At 59.3% G+C, this 23545-nt stretch overlaps 1 protein-coding gene across 1 annotated transcript in view; it reads left to right on the forward strand.

Annotated features, from left to right (window-relative positions):
• The window catches only part of CAPN15 (calpain 15), a 26571-nt gene continuing 3026 nt past the window's right edge, over positions 1 to 23545 (forward strand). The window contains exons 1-8 of the mRNA XM_019648448.1: positions 1 to 273; positions 10088 to 10379; positions 19126 to 20578; positions 21465 to 21673; positions 21754 to 21937; positions 22024 to 22247; positions 23020 to 23145; positions 23227 to 23524. Of these exons, the coding sequence (XP_019503993.1) occupies positions 10186 to 10379; positions 19126 to 20578; positions 21465 to 21673; positions 21754 to 21937; positions 22024 to 22247; positions 23020 to 23145; positions 23227 to 23524 (2688 nt within the window). The 5' untranslated portion in view covers positions 1 to 273; positions 10088 to 10185. The remainder of the gene's footprint in view (positions 274 to 10087; positions 10380 to 19125; positions 20579 to 21464; positions 21674 to 21753; positions 21938 to 22023; positions 22248 to 23019; positions 23146 to 23226; positions 23525 to 23545) is intronic.

The following is a 23545-nucleotide window of genomic DNA, read 5'->3' on the forward strand; positions in this document are numbered from 1 at the left end:
GCGCGCGATTCACAGCGCCGCGTGCGCCCGGGGCGCGCCGTAGCCGCGGGGCCCCCGCCGGGCGCTACGCTACGGAGGCGGCGTAGGGCGGGCGCCGGACGCGGACCGGGTCCAGCCGGGTTTGGGCGTTCGGCGGCTCCGCCACTCAGCGCTGAAGGCCAGCGGGGCAGTACGGTGGTTGGCAGAAGTTGTGGGTCGGCCGGCAGGGGCGAGCGGGCCGGTGGCCGCGCCACCCAGGCCGCAGGGACGGAGGAGGCACCGCCGGGTTGCGAGGTGAGTCCCGCCAGCCAGGCTGGGGCTGGGGGCGCGGCCTGGACCCTCGCCGGAGACCGGGCCTGGTGGGCAGCTCCTCTCAGCGCCAGGGCTGCGGGCCTCGGAGCCAGGGTCAGCCTACTGCCCCACCAGCGCCACCTGGGCATTGCCCAGAGCCCGGGTTGGGCTGGGGGCGCTGCTCGGAGAGGGGAGCAGGTGGGGACCTGGGTCATCTGGGTCACTAGACCAACCTCAGGATGCTGCGGACACAGGAGGCGGCCTCAGCCCCTGCCTGCCCTTGAGTGCCCTTATCTTCCAGGCAGCGTCCTGGTGCTGGCTGCATTAGGGGATGTGCATGGTGGTGCCCGCAGCCCTCCACACCGAAGGACTTGGGGCACTGCCTGGGGGCGGCCCCATGGAATTGGGGGAGCACAGGCGTGTCCTGTGTGCCCACTGGCTACCCTACACTTCCTCTTCTCTGTTCCTCTCCCAGCTGGTGTGGGAGAGAGATACAGGGAAGTTAGAGAGAGTGGCCCCTGAGAATGTTTGCCAGGCTGCTGGGCAGACCCTGCTCTTCCTGTTGGCCACGAAAGGGGCTCCTTTGGTCCTGACCAGTGAACCTTTCTTGCGTCATCAAGTGGCCATGGTTGGGTGGCTCTCAGGGACCTTTGAATGCACAGGAGTGTGTGACCAGATTGTCAGCAACAGAATCCCTGAAACCAAGCCTGGGAGTCTAGGGTCCTGCAATTCAGAGCAGTGGCATTTTGTGGGAGAAACGGGGACTCAGCATGGTGCTGAGTCCAGTCTGTGCCCCTCTCAAGAGCCCCTCCTTTGGGGATCCCCGGGCTTCTCCCTCTACCCAGGTGAGTCACAGTTAGGTGTGGGGAGTGATTATCTTCAGCTTCCAGAGGCTGGGCTGGGGGAGGTGGTGGGGTAATTCCATCCTTCTACTTCTGAGTGACTTTCTTCAAATGTGAAGATAGATAAAGATAGTGTTTCCTGAAGAGAAAGAGAGCCCCAGACAGACAGGGGAACCTGAAGAGCCTGGAGCCCTGTTTGGAGGCCTGCCTGGCTGGTCGTCTTGTAGGAAGTGGGGTCTTGCAGGAAGTCAGGGTCTTTCTTGCAGGAAGTCAGCACAGCCTGGCCTTGGGGGTGAGCACATCTGACTTCCTCTCAAGTTGTTTTGCTCCTAGAAGGAGTGCGCCTCTTCTCCCTCTTCCCTGCTGCATCTGAAAACCTCTGGAGCTGCTTTTCTTGAGCAGTTGGGCCCATGACCTGAGAGTCAGGTTTAAGCCCTCCCTGCTCGGCCCAAGGCTTAGGTATGGTATGGCTTTGGGTAGGAACCTACGGTCTCAGATCTTGTGTCTGCTCTGAGCCTCCCAGACCTGGGCTCTGAGAACGGGACGTGGCTGAACCCTCTAAATCCTGCATCTGCACGGGAACCTCTGCCCCACCATGTGGGCAATTCTGAGTCCCTCTGCCCTTCACCAGAGAGGCCAGGCTTGGCTGGCTTCACAGTGGTAGACACTTACTGAAGCTCCTTTGTACTCAGGCCCTGCACCAAGCTCTGCCAGCCCCTGTCTCTTGGGTACCACTCTGGTAAGCTCCATTGTACTGAGGAGCAGCCCTAAAAAATGCCCCCAAACCCCAATATCGTTTATGGACTTGAGCTGGTCAGTGAAGAGCCTGAGGGGGGCAACTACCCACGGTCATGGCTTTTGGGGGCAGAGTAGTCTCTGATCTGGTCCTCGGTGCACCACTCACCACCCCAGGCGCAGAAGGGTTCTAGAAAGGCAAATGGCGTAATTAAATGGAAACTGTGTGGGCTAGTGGGGTGGGTTTGGTGGTTTTTTTCATCTGATATTAAAAGCCTGGGCCCAGACCCTGAGCAAGGATGCCCCCTGCCCCCAGGGTGTCAAGGGGGCTCTGGGCTCAGCCCGTTTCTCCTCTGCTCCCCACTGTTGCCTGGGCTGCCCGGCACCTCCTTGCTGCCCTTCCCTCTGGTCCTGCCCTGTGCTCCGTTCAGCACCTGGCACCCGTGGGAATGTCTCAGTGATCTTGTCTGGCGCCAAATCTCTTCTGCTAAACCTCTCCCTCAGCATGGAAGCAGCTTGTCCCGTTCTCCCCCTTTCCTGCTCTGCCAAGAATGCCTAGGAGGTCTTGTTGAGCTCTGACGTCCCTGGCTTCCCATGCACACGCTGACCCTTGGCGCCCAGTACCATCCCATCTACACAGAGTAGGTGGGCAGTGAGTATTCTTTGTTAGCTGCTTGCTGGCAGGCAGCCCTGGTCACTCGGCTCTGAAGTCCGAATGGCACTCCGAGGCCTCTTTGGGGATGAGGAATGGACTTGCTGGCCTCCACTCTCTTGGAATGAGCTGGTAGGAAGCCGTGGATTGAGGCTGGACTGCCTTTCTCGGGCTTGGGGACCTGCTCAGCCACACCTTGTCACTCTGAGGTCATGGCAGAGGCCCAGGGATGGGTCAGAGTGGGACTTCTGCATAGCGCTGCATTGGTGCCACCAGGACAGCCTGGTGCCCGGGTGCGGGGGCCATGGGAGGTCAGAGGTCGCCTAGTCCAGCACAGGAGTCCCAGGAGGAGCCACTCGGGAAGTCAGTGACATGCTGTCCCTCTGTAAGGACTGGTCCAGGGGCAGCGGGGCGGGTTCGTAGGAGACAGTAGCGCGCATACGTGTTCAACCTCAGCCCTCCTGTCCTGCAAACGCCATCATGCTCCAGCAGCTGCTCTGCACCCTGCTCTCTGGCTTTTCTGAGGCCCAGGGGGACCTTCGAGGGCTGCATCCCCAGCTCCCTGGTGGCTGGTGGGGGAGGGATGTGCCTGGACGGTGCCGCAAAATACCAGGAGGAAAGCAGGTCGATAGCTGCTGTCTGGAAGTGTCATGTGAGCCTGCGCCCTGAGAAAGGCAGTCATTGTGACTTCCTGCTCCTCCTGCCTTGTCACAGCCCAAACCTGAAGCATTGGGAGTTCCTCCTGGGGCCAGCTCGCCGCCGCATCCACACTTCTCAGAATTAAACTCACGCAGGCGGACTGAGTCTCTAGGACCTTCAGCCCCTGTTTCATGCTGCCCTCCTGCCATGTCACAGGAAAGACGGCATGTCCTGGAGCCCGTGCCATTCCAGAGGAGGTGGCTGCAGAGCCCCGACTCCCCATCTGCCTCCCTGTGGGGTGAGCTGAAGGCTCGAGTGCCCCATGCCCTGTGAAACCTGCCCTGCTGCCAGCGGGGCTGCCCTGGCCAAGGGTGCTCCTGCCGCCACTTGGCCAACAGAAACGTATAAGTGCCAAAAAACAAGAGCGCTTGTATAGTGGCTGCTCTTTTCCCGTTAAAAATAGTGCTCAGCATTAACCAATATTGAACTTGTGAAATCCTGAGAGTGTCCCTGAAGGTGCCGCGTGGAAAACATCATCTCCTTTTTCGTGTTGCGCAGCTGAGGTGGGGTTCAGCTCCAGAGACACAAGAGGACACACAGTGACCCCGTTCCCCTCCTTGGAAGCAGCCCCAGGACCCTGTGTGCCCATCCTTCTGCCTCCTCGTGTGTGCCTTTGAGAGGCCCGTTTCCTCTCCTCCCGCCTCAGAAAGTAGAGAATCCAGCCAGCAGCTGCCAGTCATTCCCCTTGACCAGGGTCAGCAGGCAGTGCAGAGGTGCCTTGAGTGGCCTGAAGGAACGTGGGTGGGGATCTGCAGCCAGGAGCCCTGACTTCTGCCCTAGAGCTGGCCGCTGGAACTGTCAGGGACTGGAGCCTTTGATGTACAGAGAAGTCCAGACCCGCCAAGAAGAGCGACCGCCCTGTAGCGTGTTTGGGCAGCAGATCCCACTCAGGTGGGCTAGGATTTGGGACATGTGCATTTCTTTCCAAGGTTGCTGACAGGAAGTGGTTGTTACACGGTTGGGGACCACTGCTTTTATTCCTGGACCTGGCTCTTGGGGTGGAGGGAGTTATAATTTCAACAGAACCTTCTCACAAGTCTTGCGGGTGCAGACCCTGTGAGCAGGGGGTGGCCGGCCTCGGTGTTTGCCTGAGGGCTAAGGTGAGGGAGTGGGGGAGGCTGCAGCCAGGAATGGGGTCACTGTGTGTCCTCTTGTGTCTTTAGAGCCATCCATCGCCTCAGGTGGACCCTTGCACCGTGCCGAGGATGGGCAGGAGGGGGACACGTGTGCAGAGTCGCCCAGCCTGCAGCAGTGGTTGGAGGCTGGAGTGGCCAGGTGGTGCCAGGACCTGGGTCCTGGGGAATCTCGATGGCTGCCTGGCTGCTTGCCCAGAGCCCTGTCCTACCTAGGCACCTTTTCCTGGAAACCCCTGCTGTGGGCAGAGCCAGGCTAAGGGAGGCCCAGCCCACTGGACCCCAGGTCTTGAACAGCCCCATCTGCCATCCTGGCTGGCCCAGGAGTAGTCAAGGACTTGGACCGGGCAGTGAGGAGCTGGCTGAGCCATGCAGCTCCCCTGGGGCCTCCAACTTCCTGGGTGAGGGACAGATGCAGCTTCTAAAGGGATGTAGTCCCCAGGCCACCTCCCATCGGAGTGTTCTCAGAGATCCGAGGGCCATTCCTTGTCCAAGCCCGCACCTGCAGAGGTGGGACAGCCCTCCCGGTGGCCCTGGCCTATGGGTGGGACATAGCCCAACACAAGAGCCACAGATGGCTGCCGAGCCTGGACCACGTGGCTGGTCGCCACTGCTCTCCAATGGACTCTGGCCCAAGGTAGTAAGCTTGGGGGCTGGATCTGCTATTCCAGGGCCAGAGTCCAGAACCTTCCAGGAGAGGGGATGTGTCCTCTGGGTGGATGTGCTATTGGCAAACCTGTTCTGTTGCTGACCCAGTCGTGATCTTGGAGGGAGCTAAGCATCTACACAGTGAGGCAAGTCCCTTCCCAGGCACTGTGGGTCCGATAGGGCTGTGGGGTTGGTTGTGGAGCAGTGGGCTGGAGTGTGTCGCAGGCGTTCTCTCTCTGCAGGGGTTCCTGGGCCTCTCCTTAGAACCCTTGATTCCCAGAACCCCCTTGAGACCCACTGACCTGACCTCAACCCTGACTTCTCATGGCCTCACAGGCCACTGTGCGTCTGAGGCTTGGGGCTGTGGCCCTGTCATTCTAGGGCACACCACAAGGCCCTGCCTGCTGTCCCTTTGGTGTTCTCCCCAAGTGGGACCCCTGTGTCCCCTGTAAACCATCCCCTGCCTCTGTGCCTTGCTGTCCTCCCAGTTCAAGGGAGTGGGCCAGTGAGCTGTTGATGTGGGCCAGCTGCTGACTCCTGGAAGGAGGGGGCAGCTGCAGGAGAATGCAGTCTTGCCAGTCCTGGGGGCGGGGAGGTCAAAGTCAGGCCCTCCCTGGGGTGGGGACTTTCCCAGGGTGGGGTTCCAGCCTGGTTTCTTGTTTCTGGTGGAGGGGGCCTCCCCCACTCAGCCAGGAGCTTCTTGTCCTCGGCGTTTCCATCCGGTTGGCAGCCCTTCTCAGGCCGTGGGGGACCAACCAGCGTGCTCTCAGCTTCCCATCTGGTGGGTGTAATTCTGGGGTACGGTAGGTGGCCATGGGTGTTCTGGGCGCAGGGATCAGTGCTCCAGAAAAGCTTGGTGTTCCCTCGGTGGGTCACCCTCTGTCCCTCTCCCGAGTCCCTGTCCTGGGCTGGTTTCGGGCAGCTTGCCAGAGGAGCTGCAGTCGGTGAAGGACCATTATTACGGCATGGGCGATGGATCTTGATTAGCTTTAACAGGACTTGTGCCTTGCCAGCTAACGTGGGGGGCACGGACTCAGAGAGCCCCAGGAGTCTGAGCTGGGTTGGCGGAGCATAAACACCTGCGTCCTCCCCCTTGGGACTTGGGTGTGGCCTCCATGGCTGCAGGCTTCTGGCTCAAGGGTGAGGGTCTGCTCACCCCCAGCCTGGGCCAGGTACACTCACTTGGTGGGAGCAACTCATCCCCCCACCACACGGGAGTGCCCCTACCTGCCTCACAGACGTGCTAAGGTCTTAGTGCCCACCCATAGAGGGCCCACTGGCAGTGGGAGAGTAGGTGAGCCGGGGCGCGGGGTGGTGGGTGTCCGTCACCACTGGGGTCCAGCCTGCTGTGACTGAGACAGGTGCACCCCATGTGGGGTCTCATGGAGAGGGTTGTCCTCATCTGGCCCTTCATGCGCTTATCACTGGGTGGGCAGTCGGTCCCCTGCTGTCCTCTCAGAGTGCAATGCTGGGCACACGCCTCATGCCGGGCCTGGTGGATAGCCCAGTCAGCCCCTGTGGATTAACGCCCTGTCTTCTGGGGGTGGCAGCAGCCCCACCTGCGTGCTTCTGAGGGCAGATCTAGGCCACCGCCCCATTTAAATCTAGGGCAGCGGTTCCCCGGTGAGGGCAAGAGGAACCAGTGTGGGCTGTGGGGCAGCTGCACTTCCTGTGGTGCCCTGCCCCTTTGCACAGTCCAGGAGGTTGGCTCTGCCGTCGGCTGCGCTCTGGCTTCTGCCTGGAGACGTGTTATATACACCATGCAGCCAAAAAGTGAGCCCCCTGCAGGCAGGGTCCATGCATGTTGCCATAGCCAGTGCCTAAGACAGGGCCTGGGACACAGTAGGGCCCTGATGGGCATTTGCTGAATGAATAAGTGATGCATGGAGGAAGGAGTGAACGGACCTAGGCTGTTGCAGGGCTGGCAGATGGGCTCCACACTCCTCACTTGAGGTGAGAGGAGGAGCAGGCCCTATAGGAGATGAGGCTGCACAGGGCTTGTCACCTGGGAGCGCAGCCTGCTCTGCTTTGCCGGAGGCCCTCACCTGGGACTGTATCTCAAAGGGCAGGGCCTGTGTTTGTAAAAGCTCCCATCCCTGGTTATTCTGTTGTGGAGCCAGGATGGGAGCCATGGATTGACCCGCCCTTCCCAGCAGCGCTTCCCACATGTCCCCACGTGCAGGTGGGACCCTCGGGTTGGCTTGGGGGCAGCAGGGTCCATGCTGTCCTTGGTGGCCTGGCCGAGTACCTTGCCCAACCAGGGTGCTCCTTGATGGGATCTCCCTCCTAGGGGCTCATCCCCACCCCCAGCGGGCCAAGATAGAGTGTGGGAGTATTAGGGTACTGTCATCTCCGGAAACCCCGAGAGAGGCCCTTCTGGAGCTGGCTGCTCTCTGGAGGGCGTCTGCCCTTCCAGGCTGCCTCTCCTCTCCCTTCTCTTTGAGCCCCCAGGAGAGGCCTGGCCACCACTGTGTAGCCCACCCCTCAACGGGCCTCCCACCCTCCCCAGATGGGGTCTGTAGGATCAGAGTTCCCTGAAGGTGTGTCAGGGGGCTGGCCCCACTCAGGCACCCCATGCTTTGCCAGCATGCAGGGGTAGGGGGCCCACACACACCTCACAGTGGCTGAGGGCCTGTTAAGGGCATCAGTGAAGAGCAGGTGGGCCCTCGTGGGAACCTGTGCTTCGGGCAGCATATCCAGCCCACGCAGGACCTAGCTGCCCCGTCCTCCAGGCAGGGAAGGCCCAGGGCTGTGTCCTCACTTTGCGTGGGGTCCGGCTTCCTCTTTGGCTCTGCCTGCATCATGGTGGCGTCACCTGGGACATGGGCCAGGTGCCAGCCCTGACCTGGCTGCAGATGGCACTGTCTACCCTACCCCCACCCCTGGTTTGGGGTTCTTGGGCCCGGCTTCTCCTGGCTGCCCTGTCCTCTGCCCTCCCAGTGGACACAGACAAAGCTCTTCATCAGGGGCAGACTAGCCCCGGACCCAGTCATGGGCATTTCTGCCCATGGGTGTCTCCCCTGGGCATGGTTCCAACCCAAGCCCTCACCTGTCCTCACCTGCTCCTCCCCACTCTGCCATTTACCTGCTCAGGATCTGACTGTGAAAGGGGAGCGTCAGAAACACCTGGGCCCTTTTCCCAGGAGGGTCCCCTGTATAGAGTAGGATTCTGAAGTTCAGGGGCTGTTATGCTTGTTCTGGTGTCTGATTTGTAATCATGGCAGAGGCACGTATCCTGAGTGCCCCAGGTTGCTTGGAACTGACTGCTGGTGGGCGTGCTCAGTGCTCTGCACCTGCAGCTGCCTGCACTTAAGCCCTCCTGGGCCTGTGGGAGCATTGTCCAGTACCGAAGCCACTGGCTCATGTGGCTGCTGACCCCTGAGCCTGGCGCGTCCAGCGGAGATGAGTGTGAACCACAGTCAAGTCCAAAGACCTTGACCCAAGATGGTGTCACGCAGCTCCCATGTGGCTTTGCCCGGTCTCATACTGACACGTGATGGTTTGGGTGTGTTAGGTTATGTGTGGGCTATGGGAGGTACATTATTGAGATTTCCATAACCTGTCTATCACGTTTCTTACGTGGCTGTTGGAGGATTGGAAATGACCGCTGTAGCTCACATGAGGCTTCTATTGGACAATGTTCCTGGAGGCCGGAGCCGGCAGACATTCCTTCAAGGGCCAGGTGGGGACAGGGTCAGCTCTGCAGGCCACGGGGTCTCTACCCTACTGCTCAGTTCTGCTCGTGCTTTGGGACAGAGGCCTGAGCAGCAAGTGACTTGGGCCCCCAGGCCAGTCAGGGCTGGTGCTGCACTGTCCCAGCCACATCCTGTCCCCCGGACAAGAGGCACCCCAGAGAATGTCATCGCTGCAGGGGATTCAGCCACCCAACCAAAGCTTGTAGAGGGCAGGGGTCGCAGACGTCTCCCATCCTATGCCCCACTGTGCTTGTCCTGCGCCATCCTCCAGCGCTGTGTGTGCCGCTGGTCACTCAGGTGTGGGGAACCCTGCGCAGCCCCACCAGCCTGCCTGAGTGCCCACTGGCCGCCTGCCTGGCAGCCAGGGATGCTTCCCCAGTTCTCCTCAAGCCCCTGGCCCGTTACCTAGGCACTTCCTTGGGAGAGGGTGTCAGTGGTGACAGTGGACCCCGGGGTGAGGGCCATACTGCTGGTCATGTTCATAGCCAGCAAGCCAAGCAGATGCCCACTGTGGCCCAGAGCCTGGCCAGGTAGACGAGGAGAGGATGCACGGGCGTCCTCCCTCATCTGACTGGGACCCGCCTCATTTAAAATGAGACTCGCTGCCCCGTCTCAGGGTGGATGTTCCTGGGCTGTGTTTCGCTCCTCCCCTTGGCCAGGGGGCGGTCAGAGGCCTCCCCTGGAGTGCAGAAAGTCCCCCACTGGAGGCCTGGCCAGCCTCCCAGATCCCTCCCAGGTCACCCATCTCCTCTTGGGTCCCTGAAGTTTCCCTGGGTTGGGGAGGCTGTCCCTCAGGAAGGCTTCAGAAGGGCATGTGGGTGGACATGGCGCTGTGTGAACCCACCTGGCTGCGTGGTGGCACTGAGTGCCCTCCCGGAGGGTGTCCTGCAGGCCTGCACCAGCCCCACGGCGCTCACTTCCCTTGTTCCCCCTTTTCCTTTGGTTAAGTATGTCTTGATCCTTCCTTCTACAGTAAAGCAAAGTCATGTCATTTCTCATCTCACTGAGGATAAAACCCTCGAAGACCAGCAGCTGTTGGTACCACCATCTGTTCCCTTTGGGCAGCTGATGGGTGGATGTGGGTTTTCAGGAGCAGAGAAGGGGGCTCTGGTTATGGGGCAGGAAGGGTAGGGGGTGCCTTGTGCTTGGGACGCAGCTCTGTCGACTCCTGGCCTTTGGCCTTGTGGGGACCTCTGTTGTACGGGTCCCTGAGGCGGCCACTGCAGGATGCCTGCTGCTGGGTCAGGCGCAGACCCCAGGTCCCCGCTAATAGCTATCCCCTTCCTGCCTCAAGGCCACTCATGCTGGGAAGCCCTCCCAGAGCTCCTGGGGCCTTGTTCCTGTGAATCATGCTGTTTCTTCTCTTTCTCTTTATTTTCTCTGTGTTTATTTTTGTTGTGTGACTTTGACCAGCCTGGCCGCCCTGTCTCCTGTTCGGTACTCACCTCCCTCCATGCTCCGGCCGCGTGTGACCAGGCCCGGCTCTCAGTGCGGCCGCCGTCAAGGGGGCCATGGGGAGCTCCGCCTCCTCGCTGGCCGCCGAGACCGAGTCGGACCATGGCTTTCCCGGGGGGCCGCCCTACCCGGGCCCCCCAGCAGCAGCGGCCGGCTGGTGTAGGAATGGCCCCGGCGGGTCTGTCGGGTCAGTCTGGGGCGGTGCCCTGGTCACCCGGCAGCACCAGCCCCTACGCCCCCGGGCCCGAAGGTAAGAAAGATGGGGGGGGCCCCTGTGGGTGGGAGTGCTGCTCTGTCAGGGTGCCCCTTCTTTGGCAGAGGGGCTTGCAGAAAAGTGGGTTCTTATTTATTAGGCTCCTCTGGTGACCCACTTTCCCACAGTGGCACAAGAGGCTCTGGGATTGTTCCATGCTTGGCAGAGGCTCCTGAAAGCCAGCCCTGTGACTCGGCCTGCTGGTTGGGGGCAGCTGGAGTGGGATCTGCCTCCGGGCGTAGAGTGCTCAGTCTGGGGCTCATGGTGAAGCTGCTTCTAGAGCTTTTTGCCGGGCGGGTGGGGAGCCTGCCCCCCACCCCCAGGCCCGGGTGGCAGTGGCATGCGCTGAGAATGCTTGCATGCTTCCTGCAGGATTTCAGGGACACTGCTGGGGCCTCCCATCTGTGTGTGTATACCCCTCCTCTGACATGGCTGCCTGCAGGGGAGCAGGAAGGGCAGTGGGGCTGCAGGGCCACACCTTTACTTGCCAGGTCCCTCAGGCTGCCGTTGGGTCACCTGGAGAGCCTCCCCTCTGGGGTGCTGGGGTGGCTGGGGTAGGGGCAGGTGGGGCTTCAGCATCCCACCCCGGCACTGATGCCCCCACCTTACCCTCCATCCCACGGCCGTGCTGGAAGCGTCTGGTACTCAGCATACACTCAGGGTTCCTCGGACCTTGGGGCAGAGGCAGCGGTAGCCCCGCTGTCCCAGGGTTCCCAGGCCTAGGTTCAGTGGTGTGTCCTGGACTCCCCGGCCAGGTAGGCGACGTGCTGAGGGGCGTGTGTATGTGTTAGACTTTGGATCTTGACTCAAGCCATCAAGCCAAGTGCCTGGTGACTTTTCTCACCCTTTCTCCTCCTGGCTCTCACCATGCCCCTCCCCTGGGCATGCTGGAGTGTGGGACCAGCCTCCTGGGATGGTCTTGGAGCTGAAGCAAGTCCCTGGCAGAGGAGGAAACTGGGAGGGTTGTGGAGGGGTTAGCACAGCCAGGTGGAGAGTCTCAGAGGTCTTATAAGTTATCCTAGCAGCCAGGATTCAGGGCCTTGAGGTCCAGAGGGATGTGCTGGGAGGCAGGACAGTGGCAGGGACCAGTGAGAGGCAGAATCAGAATTTCCTCGGTTCCCCTAATTACTGTATCAATGATGCACTAGTGAGCATCTCCGTGTCCCAGCTTTATGGAGATGTAACATGCTATCAAATTCACCCCTCACACGTGTACAGTTCAGTGGTTTCAATTCATCATAGAGTTGGGCAACCATCACCACAGTCCAGTTTTCCAGCATCTCCATGCCCCCGAAAAGATCCTTCTCATTCGCAATCCCTCCCCATCTCTAGGCAACCACCCTGCTTCCTGTCTATAGATTTGCCCATTCTAGAAATTTCACGTAAGCGGAATCACATAGCTTGTTCTTCTGTGTCTGTGAACTGAGCATATTTTCAAGGCCCATCCACGTACAACGTATGTCAGTGCTTCATTCTTTTGATGGCTGCGTAATAGTCCATTGTCTCGATGGACCACATTTGTTTACCCATTCCTCAGCTGATGAACATTTGGGGTTGTTGCCACTTGGTTTTTATGAATCATGCTGCCATGAACATTTGTGTACGATTTTTTGGGTATGCTTTCATTTCTCTTGGGTAGATAGATACCTAGAATGAAATTTCCGAGGTTTATTGCACGTTTATGTTTGACTTTCTCAGAAACTGCCAGACTGTTTTCCACAGCGGCTGGACCATTTTGCATTCCCACCAGCGGTGCAGGGGAGGGCTCTAGTTTCTCCACGTCCTGTCTAACACTTGTTATCTGCGGGTTTTGGCTCTGGCCCACCTGGTGGGTATGAGGTGGTATCTCTAGTGGTGGTTCGATTTGCATTTCCCTGATGGTTGGTGATGTTGAATATCTACTCAGGTTTTCATCTACCCACATGTCTTTTTATTTCCGTTTATTTATTTCCTTAGGATAAACTGCTCGGAGAATTACTGAGTCCCAGGGAGGGAAGCTGGCCCCCCCCCGGGGGACCTGTGGGGCTTGCCAGGCAGCTCTCTCTGAGGCCTTGCGTGCTAAGGGGTGTGTTAGACTTCCCGTCTCGACCCATGCCTTCAAGCCAAGTGCCTGGTGATGCCGCTCACCCTCTCTCCTTCTCCTGGCTCCTGCCAGACCCTCCGTGCATGGCCACTGGAGTCAGGCCCAGACCTCAAGGCAGTTAGTGTGGGCAAAGTCCAATCAGGAAGAAATGGCGCTAATGACCTTGAGGAACTCACGGGCACCCGGACCAGAGATAAGAAAGAACTGCGGGTGTGGGGGAGCTGGGCACGACAGATGGCAGGAAGGAAGGGGGTAGAAAGGCAGGTAGGTGGTCCCCCATGCTGTAGCAGCCCTGCCCACCGACCCCGATAGGACCCTCTCCCCACACGCACACACAGGCACATGTGTATACACACACCGTGCGGCACTCCACCACAGTCGAGGGTCAGCCAGGCATGTGCATGGGCGACCCCTCCCCAGCTCTGATGGGGGTGTCAGACACTAGGAAGGCACGTGCATAAGCCAGCAGCACAGCAGCCTCTGCCTGTACATCGGCACACTGCCTGCTCGGCTGCGAGTGCCCCGTTGCAGTGACGAAGCCAAGAGCCAAGCATGGCTGTTTCCTGAAACCCACTGCCGGGCTGGGACCAGGAACTGCAATGCCCAGGAGCTCTTCACCGTAATCAATAAGCAGTTGATGTGGGCATAGGTCACCTATAAGATCTGGGCCTGCCCTGGGGACAGACAAGGAGGACAGCCCAAGACTGGCTGAGAGTGGCCTCCAGGGGCGGCGCCCGGCGCACTTCGAAACCAGCAAGGGGTTCCAGGGTCTGGGGTCGGGTGGCCGCAGCCAGGCAGGTTGGCCGACCTTGCTGTGTGGCCTGAGCAGGAGCCCAGCCTGGGTCCTGTGGCTTGATCCAGGTGCTTGTGTGGCACCTCTTACCGCTCAGCTTCCATGGGGAGGAGAGAGGCCGTTCCCAGAACGCCCCACGTCCCTGCAAACACGCTTGTCGTGGGTACTGGGGGACTTCACAGTGAGCCCCAAGAGCAACTCTGTAACCACCCCCTCTTTGAATTAGAGCTGAGTGTTGGCACCTCCCAGATAATAAGGGTGGAGCAGGTATTTTTCTGGGCAATTCCCTCCGTTTTCCCTGTGACATAGCCTTTCTGGTGTAAGGACTAACAGGTCATTTTCCACGAGCAGCCAGTTTTCTCCGACATGATGGTTCAGCCTGGAGCGTGGGTGATTCAGCCCAGTGAGGGTCATGGAACCTGGGAGCGTGTTGTGTTGAGGGTCTGGTTTGACTCTGGGTTCCCGACTGTCTTACTCCCGGGCTTTGCTTGGTGCTCTGGCCTCACCCTCGGGTGCTCTAGAGATTTCAGGTCTCTGGGCCTTGCTGAGGGTCTCCTGAGCCCTTGGTCCCCCCCCCACCCCGGTCCCAAGGCCTGTCATGGTGGCTATGGGGGGTGGCCCTGGGGTTCCAGAGACCAGAGCAGCTCACCCATCACTGACCCCTGAGCCATTTCCCTTTATCACCCGAGGATTCCGAGGTATGGGTTGTGAGGGGCAGGCCTCGGGGATTGTGAAGAAGTGCTGTGCCAGCCCCACGGCTGTGCCGCCACCACATCGCCTCAGCCTCCTTCCGGTCAGAGGGGCTGCTGCGTCCACCAAGCCCTACCTCTGTTTCCCCAAGGCACTGTTTTCATGTTAGCCTTTCTGAACTCCAGACAGAACCTTCCTGATTCTCCTTATCCACCAGGATGGCAGTGAAACCTGCTCTGTCCCCAGGTGCTGGCTAGGACCAGCAGACACCATGCCTTGTGTGCAGCCAGCCTAGGCCAGGGACTGGCCAGCTGGCGGGTTACTTGGGTGAACAGGACTTGGGCTCCCCCGTCACACACATATCCCCTGTCCCCAGCGTTTGCAAGACTATCCTTGCTCAGTGCACCTGGGACCACCAGGGCCCTGCAGCCCAGGGCAGATGTGTCCTAGGAGGGCCCTGGGCCCACTTTTTCTTCTGGTGCTGGGGCCTGAGTCCTCCCTGAGATTTCCCAGGAGCTTGTGGTCTGTGTAGGGTCACACCAGGCCAGCTTAGGTACACAGGGTGAATGACCATCCCCTGAGCCTGCCCAGGACCTGACCTGTGTGTGTGCATGGGAGGGGTTGGGGGCACATGCCGTGCCCCACACCTTGTCTGACCATGGGCCCTTGTCCTCTAATGGGGAACGTTGGGGTGGGGTTTTCCCGGTCGTGTCCAGGCAAATTTCTTAGGCTTTGCATAGCATAGAATCCAAGGCTAAGGCTGACCTGGCCCTGGCTCTGGCCCTGACTTATTCCACGGGTGCTGGGCGCCCACCCGCTCACCCCAGGGCTGGTCCACACGGGTGGGCCAGGAAAACGGCTTCATAGAGTTTGCTCTGGGCTCCGGGAATCAGTCGTGTTGCCCAGGGGAGGTTTTTTGTTTGTTTTTTATTTTTGAAGAGGCAAGCTTGCTTTCTTCCTGAACCAAAAGGGTTTGGCGTGAACATAGCATTAGAAGCACAAGCTCCGTGCCTTGTAAAGAACAATTGATTTTTATGCCAGCGGAGCAGCAGTGTAGGAGGTTGTGTGTTGTGGTGTGTGGACAACGCCTTCATGCCCAGATTAGCTCTTGAAAGGCAGATAGCGGGGCCAGCCTCCCCTGCCCCAGACCCCTGGCCCGTCTTGGGTGGGAGGAGCCAATCTGGAGCGTCCCACTTGCCCTGCTTGAGCCTGAACGCCTTTTTTGTGCTCCTGGGAAGAGCAGAGGCCCAGCCTTGGAGGTGCAGGCAGGCCAGGCCCCAAGAACCTACCCAGCAAAGGGGGCTGCGTGTCAGTGCTCCAGGGAACCTGAGAGAGTGGGAGGTGGGTGCCCTGTCCTGCTCTGCACAACCAGCAGGGTCCCAGGAGCCAGGTGTGGGTTTCCTGGCTCCCACCTCCCTGGCCAGCCCTTCAGCCCTTCCTGCTCTGCTCTCCCTGTACCCACCCCACTGCCATGCCTCAGGCCTGGCGACTTTCAGAGTACCACATCTTCTGGCCACACCGGGCATGTGGTGTGTGGCTCTCCCTGCGGGCCCTACTCCAGGGACTGGCCCTGGTGCTAACCCCCCCAGGACCAGGACCTGAGGCGTAGACCCATCCTGGGTGTGTCGGGCAGCAGCCCATCTGCCTCCCAATGCACAGCCAGAGGCTTCCTGGGATAGGAGCTCCTGGGGGAATGGAGTCCACCCTGAGTGTTGGCAGCCCTGCAGTTACAGACAGGTGCCTTCCCCCGGACAGTCTCTGTTCATCCCAGGAGGACAGTGTCCTGCTACACACAGGATCTCCCAGGCTTGCAGTTTGGGACAGGCTGGTGGTAGTGGTGGCCATGTCCCCTTTCCCACCGCCTTTGATCTTGGACATCCCCCACCTCCCCCTTGCTATCCCCTCGCTGGGCAGCCTGTGGCCCCCAAGACCTCATAACGTGCACTATGAGAGGAGGAAGGTTTGTGTTGCTTCAGGACTTGGAGCTGCCTCCTTGAGCCCCTGCTGGGCAGAACGGGCCTGCAGGGGTCTAGGTGGGTGGTGGGCAGGTAAGTGGACAGTGCCCAGACCCCACAAGGTTCAGGCTGTGCCCAGGGGCTGGGCAGTCAGTAGGGACTGCTGAGGTGCAGGTAGGTCACCACCCACGGCCCCACCTGAGGGGCCACTGTTATTCCTGGAGCTGATCAGTCCGAGGGCCTTTGCACGGGACAGAAGGTCTCCTGGGGTGAGCCTGTCCTCTGCCAGGGAGAAATGGCCTAGTGGGTGGCCACGAGCACTGCTGGGTTGTTTTTCATGGTCAGATATCTGGAGCCCCCAGCACATGCCAGCATTGACTCCTGCCCTGGGGGACTCCACTGGCGACCCCGAATCAGGGGTGACCTCACCCACAGCATGGAGAGGACCATTCACGCCATTGCCCTCCCTTCACGCACTCAGACTTTTTTTTTGAGATGAAATTCACATAATGTAAAATTAATAATTTCAAAGTGAACAATTCAGTGGTATTTAGTGCATTCACTGTGTGCATCTGTCCCCTCTAGTTCCAAAACGTTTTTATGACCCCAGAAAACCCCGTGCCCATTCTGCAGTTGCTTCCCAGCCCCTGGAACCATCAGTCTTATTTCTGCCTCTTAAGGATGTGCTTGGCCTGGGCATTTTCTATAAATGGAATTGTGGAACTTGTGGTCTTTTGTGTCTGCCTTCTTTCACTTTGAATGTGTTCAGGGTTCATCCATGTTGTAGCATGTGTCAGAATTTTATTCTTTTTTGTGGCTTATCTATGTATTCGTTGATGGATGTTTGGGTGGTTTCCACCTTTGACTATTGTGAATAGATCCGCTGTGAACATATATGTATGTGTGTTTATCAGAGTACCAGTTTTCAGTTCTTTGGGGTCGATACCTAGGGGTGGAATCGTTGGGTCATGTGGTAGGACTATTTCACTTTTTTTTTCCTTTTTTTTTAAGATTTTTATTGGGGAATTGGGGGATGGGAACAGTGCTGGGGAATTGGGGGAAGGGGAACAGACAAGTTGCTGTCGTTTTGTTCTTCAGTCTAGTTGTGGAGGACGTTGCTTCACTGGCCCAAGTTGGCACCATCATTGTGCTCTTCCCAGGCGAGGCAGATGAGTCGCCGGCTTCTGGACGGCCGCTCACTGCGGCTGCTGGCCGCTCACGCTGGCTGCTGGCTATACACGGTAGCCCATGGCAACCCACTGCCACAGGGGCTGCAGCCTACGCCGTCACCAGCGACTCATGGCAGCCCAGCTCCAGGTTGAGCTGTTGTACAGCATCTTAGCTGTGGAGGGCAGTGTCACTGGCCCTCATATGTAGGATCCGAACCGGAGCCCTCTGGCGTCCCAAGCCAGTTCTTAACCATTGCACCACTCGGCCAGCCCCCTTTGCCCATTTTTAAGACAGGTCGTTTTTCTGTCGTTGTCTAATTGTAAGGGTTCTTTATATATTATGGATACAAGACACTTATCAGATACGTAGTTTGCAAATATCTTCTCCCTTTGTGCAGGTTTTCTTTTCACTTTTTTGATAATGTCCTTTGAAGCACAGAAGCTATTAATTTTGATGAAGTCCAATTTTTAAATTTTTTTCAACTGAGCCATCTTGCCACCTGTTGGCTGCTCAGCAGCAGCTCAGCTCGGGTCGGGCCGGGAATCAAACCGGTGACCCTGTTGCTCAGAGCTCGCACTCTTGAGCGAGCTCTTAACCAACTGAGCCCCTCGGCCGACCCTTTCTTTTCTTTATTTGCCTGTGCTTTTGGTTTCATATCAAACAATCCATTGCCAAATCTAAGGTCATGAAAGTTTACCTCTGTTTTCTTCTTCTAAGAGTTCTGTAGCTTTTGTTTCTACATTTAGGTCATTGATGCATTTTCAGTTCATTTTTTAATATGATGTGAGATTAGGGCCCAGCTTCATTCTTTAGTGTTTATGTTCAGCTGTCCCAGCACCATTTGTTAAAAAGACTGTCCTTTCCCCATCGAATGGTCTTAACACCCTTGTCAAAAATCATTTGACCATATGTGTGAGGGTTTATTTCTGGACTTTCCATTCTTTTCATTGGTTATATAGACCATGTGTAGACATATATAGTCTATCCTTATGGCAATACCACACTGTCTTGACTACCACACTGTCTTGACTTTCTGACTCTTTTTCAAGATCGTTTTAGCTACTTGGGGGCCCTTGCAATTTGGTGTGAATTTTGGAATCAGCTTTTTGCATTCCTGCAAAAAAAAAAAAAAAAGACCACGGAGATTTCGACAGGGATTTCATTGAATCTGTAGATCACTTTGGATGGTATTGGTATTGTCGTTATAACTATATTAAGTCTTCTAATCAATGAACACGTGATGTTTTTCTATTTATGTAGGTCTTCTTGAGTTTCTTTCAGCAATTTTTGTAGTTTTCAGGATACAAGTATTTTACCGCCTCAGTGAAATGTATTCCTGGAAGTTTTATTCTTTCGGGTGCTGTTGTAAGTGGTACTGTTTCTTCCTTTTCAGATTGGTCATTGCTGGCACAGAAACACAGCTGACTTGTGTGTTCATCTCGTGCCCTACAACTTTGCGGAATTCATGTATTAGCTCTAGTAGGTTTTTTTGTAGGTTCTTGGGATTTTGTATGTATGAGATTATGTCATCTGCCAATGGCACTAGTTTTACTTCTTTTCCCATCGGCTGCCTTTTATCTCTTCTGCCGGCCTAATTGCTCTGGCTAACACTCCAGTACAGTGTTGACTAGCCGCACTAAGCTCCTGCTCTGGGAGGGACAGATTCAGTCTCTCACCACCCAGGATGATGTTCACTGTATTTTGTAGACGCCCTTGACCCTGTCGAAGAAGTTCATTCAGACTCTTTCCTGGGACTGATCAAAGACAGCCTCCACACCAGGGCCCCAAGGCCGCTACGATGGTGTGGCTCAACCCCGTCCCTCCACCCTCCCAGGTCCACCCTTCTAGAAAGGGTCTGAGAATAGACCTGCGGGGTTCCTGAGAGGCCTTGGGGGGCCTCTCACCCCTCAGAGTCCTCGAGCCCCTTACAGGCTGGCTGCCCTCTTGAGCCTGATGCCTGTCACAGCCCAGAAGGGCACAATCCTGCTCATTTCGGCTGGAGCCCCGAGCCCCTGCCCCACGGCCGTGCACTGATTGGGCCTTCCCTTACAGCCACACACACTCGCCCGGGTCCATGGCCACGCTTGGGGAGTGGTCCTGCACACGTTGCACCTTCCTGAACCCGGCCGGCCAGCGCCAGTGCTCCATCTGTGAGGCTCCCCGGCACAAGCCAGACCTTGACCAGATCCTGCGGCTCAGCGTTGAGGAGCAGAAATGGCCCTGCGCCCGATGCACATTCCGGAACTTCCTGGGCAAGGAGGCCTGCGAGGTGTGTGGCTTTGCCCCAGAGCCTGTGCCCGGCACCTCCCTGCTGCCAGTCATCAACGGGGTCCTACCCAAGCCGCCCACCATCCTGGTGGAGCCCAAGGGCAGCTGCAAGGAGGAGGCGGGTCCAGTGCAGACGGAGGGACCAGCGGCCATGGAGCCGGCCAGGGGTCGGCCGGAGGAGAAGGAGGAAGGGGTGGCAGAACCCGGGAGCGGCTGGGCCTGCCCCCGCTGCACGCTGCACAATACACCCATGGCCAGCTCCTGCTCTGCCTGTGGGGGCCCCCGAAAACTCTCACTGCCCAGGATCCCTCCTGAGGCTCTGGTGGTCCCCGAAGTCGTGACCCCCGCCGGCTTCCACATCACACCTGCCCCACCCCAGCCCGGGGAAGGCGCCGAGGCCGACCCTCCCTCTGCCGCTGACCAGGAGCCGCCCCGGATGCTGCCCTTCAGCCCTTTCTCACCCACCCTGCAGAACAACCCCGTGCCTCGCAGCCGCCGCGAGGTTCCCCCCCAGCTGCAGCCACCGTTGCCTGAGGCCACCCAGCCCTTGCCCCCAGCTGGCTCCAAGGGGCCCCCCCAGGGCCCTGGGCGGACTGCGGCTGGGGCCTCCCGCTTGGCAGAGTTGCTGTCAGGCAAGCGGCTGAGTGCTTTGGAGGAGGAGGGGACCGAGGGTGGCCCTGGGCTGCGCCCGTGCAGCTCCTGCTCTGCAGCTGGCCCCATGTGTCTGTGCGATGCCTGTGGTGCCTCACCGGGCTCCGATGTTATCGACCTGGCTGGCGACATCGTGCGCTACACGCCAGCCAGCCCTTCCAGCCCTGACTTCACCACCTGGTCATGTGCCAAGTGCACGCTCAAGAACCCCACCGCGGCCCCCCGGTGCACGGTGTGCGGCTGCTCCAAGCTGCATGGCTTCCAGGAGCATGGCGAGGCCCTCGCCCGTTGTCCCGACTGCAGCGCCGACAAGCCGGGCCTCTGTGCGGCCCACAAGGCCAGCCGCCTCTTTCCTGAGGCCACGCCTGAGTGGCCGGGCCAGTGGGCCTGCCCCGCCTGCACTCTGCTCAACGCACCCCGGGCCAAGCACTGTGCCGCCTGCCACACGCCCCAGGTCCTGGTGGCCCAGCGCAGGGGCGCTGCACCCCTGAGGCGCAGGGAGAGCATGCACGTGGAGAAGCGGCGGCAGACAGATGAGGGTGAGGCCAAAGCCCTCTGGGAGAACATTGTGGCCTTCTGCCGGGAGGTGAGTCCCGTTGGGACGGTGGCCTGCACTGCAGGGCTGGCACTGCTCTCCCCAAGGGCCTCTCCTTGCGCTTTTCCTGGCCCCTGACCTCCACATCTTTTGTCCTTACCTGCTGTCCCTTCTCCAGTTGGGAGGGAGGAACCTGTGGCGAGACGGACAGTACCTTGTTCCCCGAGCTATGAGCACTGGCCTGGCCCTGAGCTTGGGTTGGGCCACTGAGTCACCTCCCACCCCGCTCCGCACCCCCAAGTGTAGCTGGTCCTCACTGCCCGCATCTTGCCTTTTTTCTCTGAGAACCCATAGTTTGTGGTCCTGACCTCTCTCAGGTGTGGTTTCCCATAGATGTGAAGCCACAGGCAGGTGGGGACACAGGCGAGGCCTCATGCCAGCAGGCAGGCCTGGTGCTTCCTCTAGCCATGGGGAATCTGCCGGAACCCGGGGTTGGGATGCCCCCTCATGCTGTCCTTGGGGCTGCCAGCAGCTTACCCTGACAGCCGCCCCGAGTCTTGTGTCCTGGCTTCCCTATTCCAGCCAGGTGCCCCCACCGCTCTTCCTGGGGCCTGAGGTGTGGCGGGTCATGGGTTGGACAGGGAAGCCACCCAAGTTCCCTGTACCCCAAGCCCACCACCCCTATGGCCTCCAGGCTGGGGTCTCTGCCATCCCCCTGGGGCACATACACCTCCCACTGACCCACCGCTGGCCTGCAGTGTCCTGGTTGGCTTCGGTCCCCCACACTGGATGGTGTGGGTCCCGCGAGGCCCCAGCTGAGCCTTCGACATGGGTCAGAGTGGTTGTGCACATGCCTACCTCCTTTTTTCTGGGGCTCAGGCAGTGTTTTCAGGTTGCTGTCCTGAGCTGCCTGAGTGTATGGCTATGTTTTCTGCAGAACAAAGTGAACTTCGTGGATGACAGCTTCCCCCCTGGGCCCGAGTCTGTGGGCTTCCCTGTGGGTGATAGTGTCCAGCAGCGTGTGAGACAATGGCTGCGGCCTCACGAGATCAACTGCTCCGTCTTCAGGGACCACAGCACTTCCTGGTCTGTGTTCCACACTCTCCGTCCCTCAGACATCCTGCAGGGGCTGCTGGGGAACTGCTGGTGAGTTCAGGGCACCTGCCAGGGCTGGGTGGTGGGGCGGTCTGGTCATGCCCACCACTGAGGCTCCCGGCCCCACATAGGTTCCTGAGTGCCCTGGCAGTGCTGGCCGAGCGGCCCGATCTGGTCGAGCGGGTGATGGTCACGCGTAGCCTGTGCGAGGAGGGCGCCTACCAGGTGCGGCTTTGTAAGGACGGCACGTGGACGACAGTGCTGGTAGATGACATGCTGCCCTGCGACGAGGCCGGCTTTCTCCTCTTCTCGCAGGTGGCAGGGTGGGCTGCCAGGGGTGGTGGGCTGCCAGGGGTGGGGGTCGGGCTTCGGCGCCCCTTCACACCAGCCCCTTCCTGCAGGCCCAGCGGAAGCAGCTGTGGGTGGCCCTCATCGAGAAAGCTCTGGCCAAGCTGCACGGCTCCTACTTTGCCCTCCAGGCGGGGCGTGCCATCGAAGGCCTGGCCACGCTCACCGGCGCCCCCTGTGAGAGCCTGGCGCTGCAGGTCAGCTCCACTAACCCCCGCGAGGAACCTGTTGACACTGACCTCATCTGGGCCAAAATGCTGAGTTCTAAGGAGGCTGGGTAAGAGGGGCGGGTGTTGCGGTGGTCAGCGGTTTGGGAGGAGAGGCGAGGCGAGGCGAGGGGAAGGCCAGGCCAGGGCCTGGCATGGTGGGAGAAGCAGGGACGAGTGCCCTCTGACCCACACCGCGTGTTTTATAAGATGTTTCCAGCATGGGCTGGCCAGTTAGGGGGCCTGGTCCTCTCCCACTGCCAGCTGGCGGTCCAGCCTGCTCAGGCCGGGGGAATAGGCAGGATGCTTCCCATCAGCCCGTACCTGACCTGGGCCCAGGATGACCATCAGCATCTGCCTGGATCCCTGTGGAGCAAGCCCCACGGAGTACCTGGTGGGGGTGGGCTGTTTTCTGATTTGCAATACACGCCGGCCAGGATGTCTCCAAGGGTGCAGAACCCTAGACCTGGGAGACGAGGCTCATTGGTGCCGAGACCCCCTATTCTCAGCTGATATTGGGCAGTACTGCTGCCCCATCCCATTGGGGAGCGGAGGCCCTGAGCTGGCAGGACCCAGGCCTGCCCGACCCTAGCCCAAGCCCTGAGCTCTCAGGCCACAGTGTAGGAGGTGGGCCAGTACTTCCTGAGTCCACCATCTATCCTAGGTCCCCAGGATGTGCACTCCCCCACAGGCAGGGAGGACCCCCTATCCCCAGGGCCAACGGGGGTCCCCTGGTAACTGAGCCCTCCCCAGTGAGTGAGGCCTCCGGTTACTAAGGGGCCCTACTCATCAAGGCCTCCTGGTCAGCAAGCCTCCCTTCACGAGGTCACTCTACCTGCACAGGTTCCTCATGGGTGCCTCTTGTGGGGGCGGCAACATGAAGGTGGATGACGCTACCTACGAGAGCCTGGGCCTGCGCCCCCGCCACGCCTACTCCGTCCTGGATGTCCGAGACGTCCAGGGCTTCAGGTAGGGGCTGGGCCAGCCATGGGCAGCCAGGGCATGTAGACGGGCGGTGGGAGCCGTAGCCCTCAGCCCTGTGGTCCACAGGCTCCTGCGTCTCCGGAACCCATGGGGCCGCTTTTCCTGGAACGGCAGCTGGTCAGATGAGTGGCCACACTGGCCAGGGCACCTGCGTGGCGAGCTTATGCCGCACGGCAGCAGCGAGGGTGTCTTCTGGATGGAGTACAGCGACTTCATCAGGTACCTGGACTCTTCAGGCAGTGCGAGTCCTATGTCCACCCCATGGCCACCCTGTCCTCCAGCCACCCTTACCTTCGTCCACCTGACCCATCTCTGCCCACACCCCTGCCCAGGCCCACAGTGGCTCCCCTTTTCTGGGAGCCTGGCCTGTCCATCTGCAGACCTG

Source organism: Hipposideros armiger, unplaced genomic scaffold, assembly GCF_001890085.2.
Source record: "Hipposideros armiger isolate ML-2016 unplaced genomic scaffold, ASM189008v1 scaffold_126, whole genome shotgun sequence".
NCBI lineage: Eukaryota > Metazoa > Chordata > Mammalia > Chiroptera > Hipposideridae > Hipposideros > Hipposideros armiger.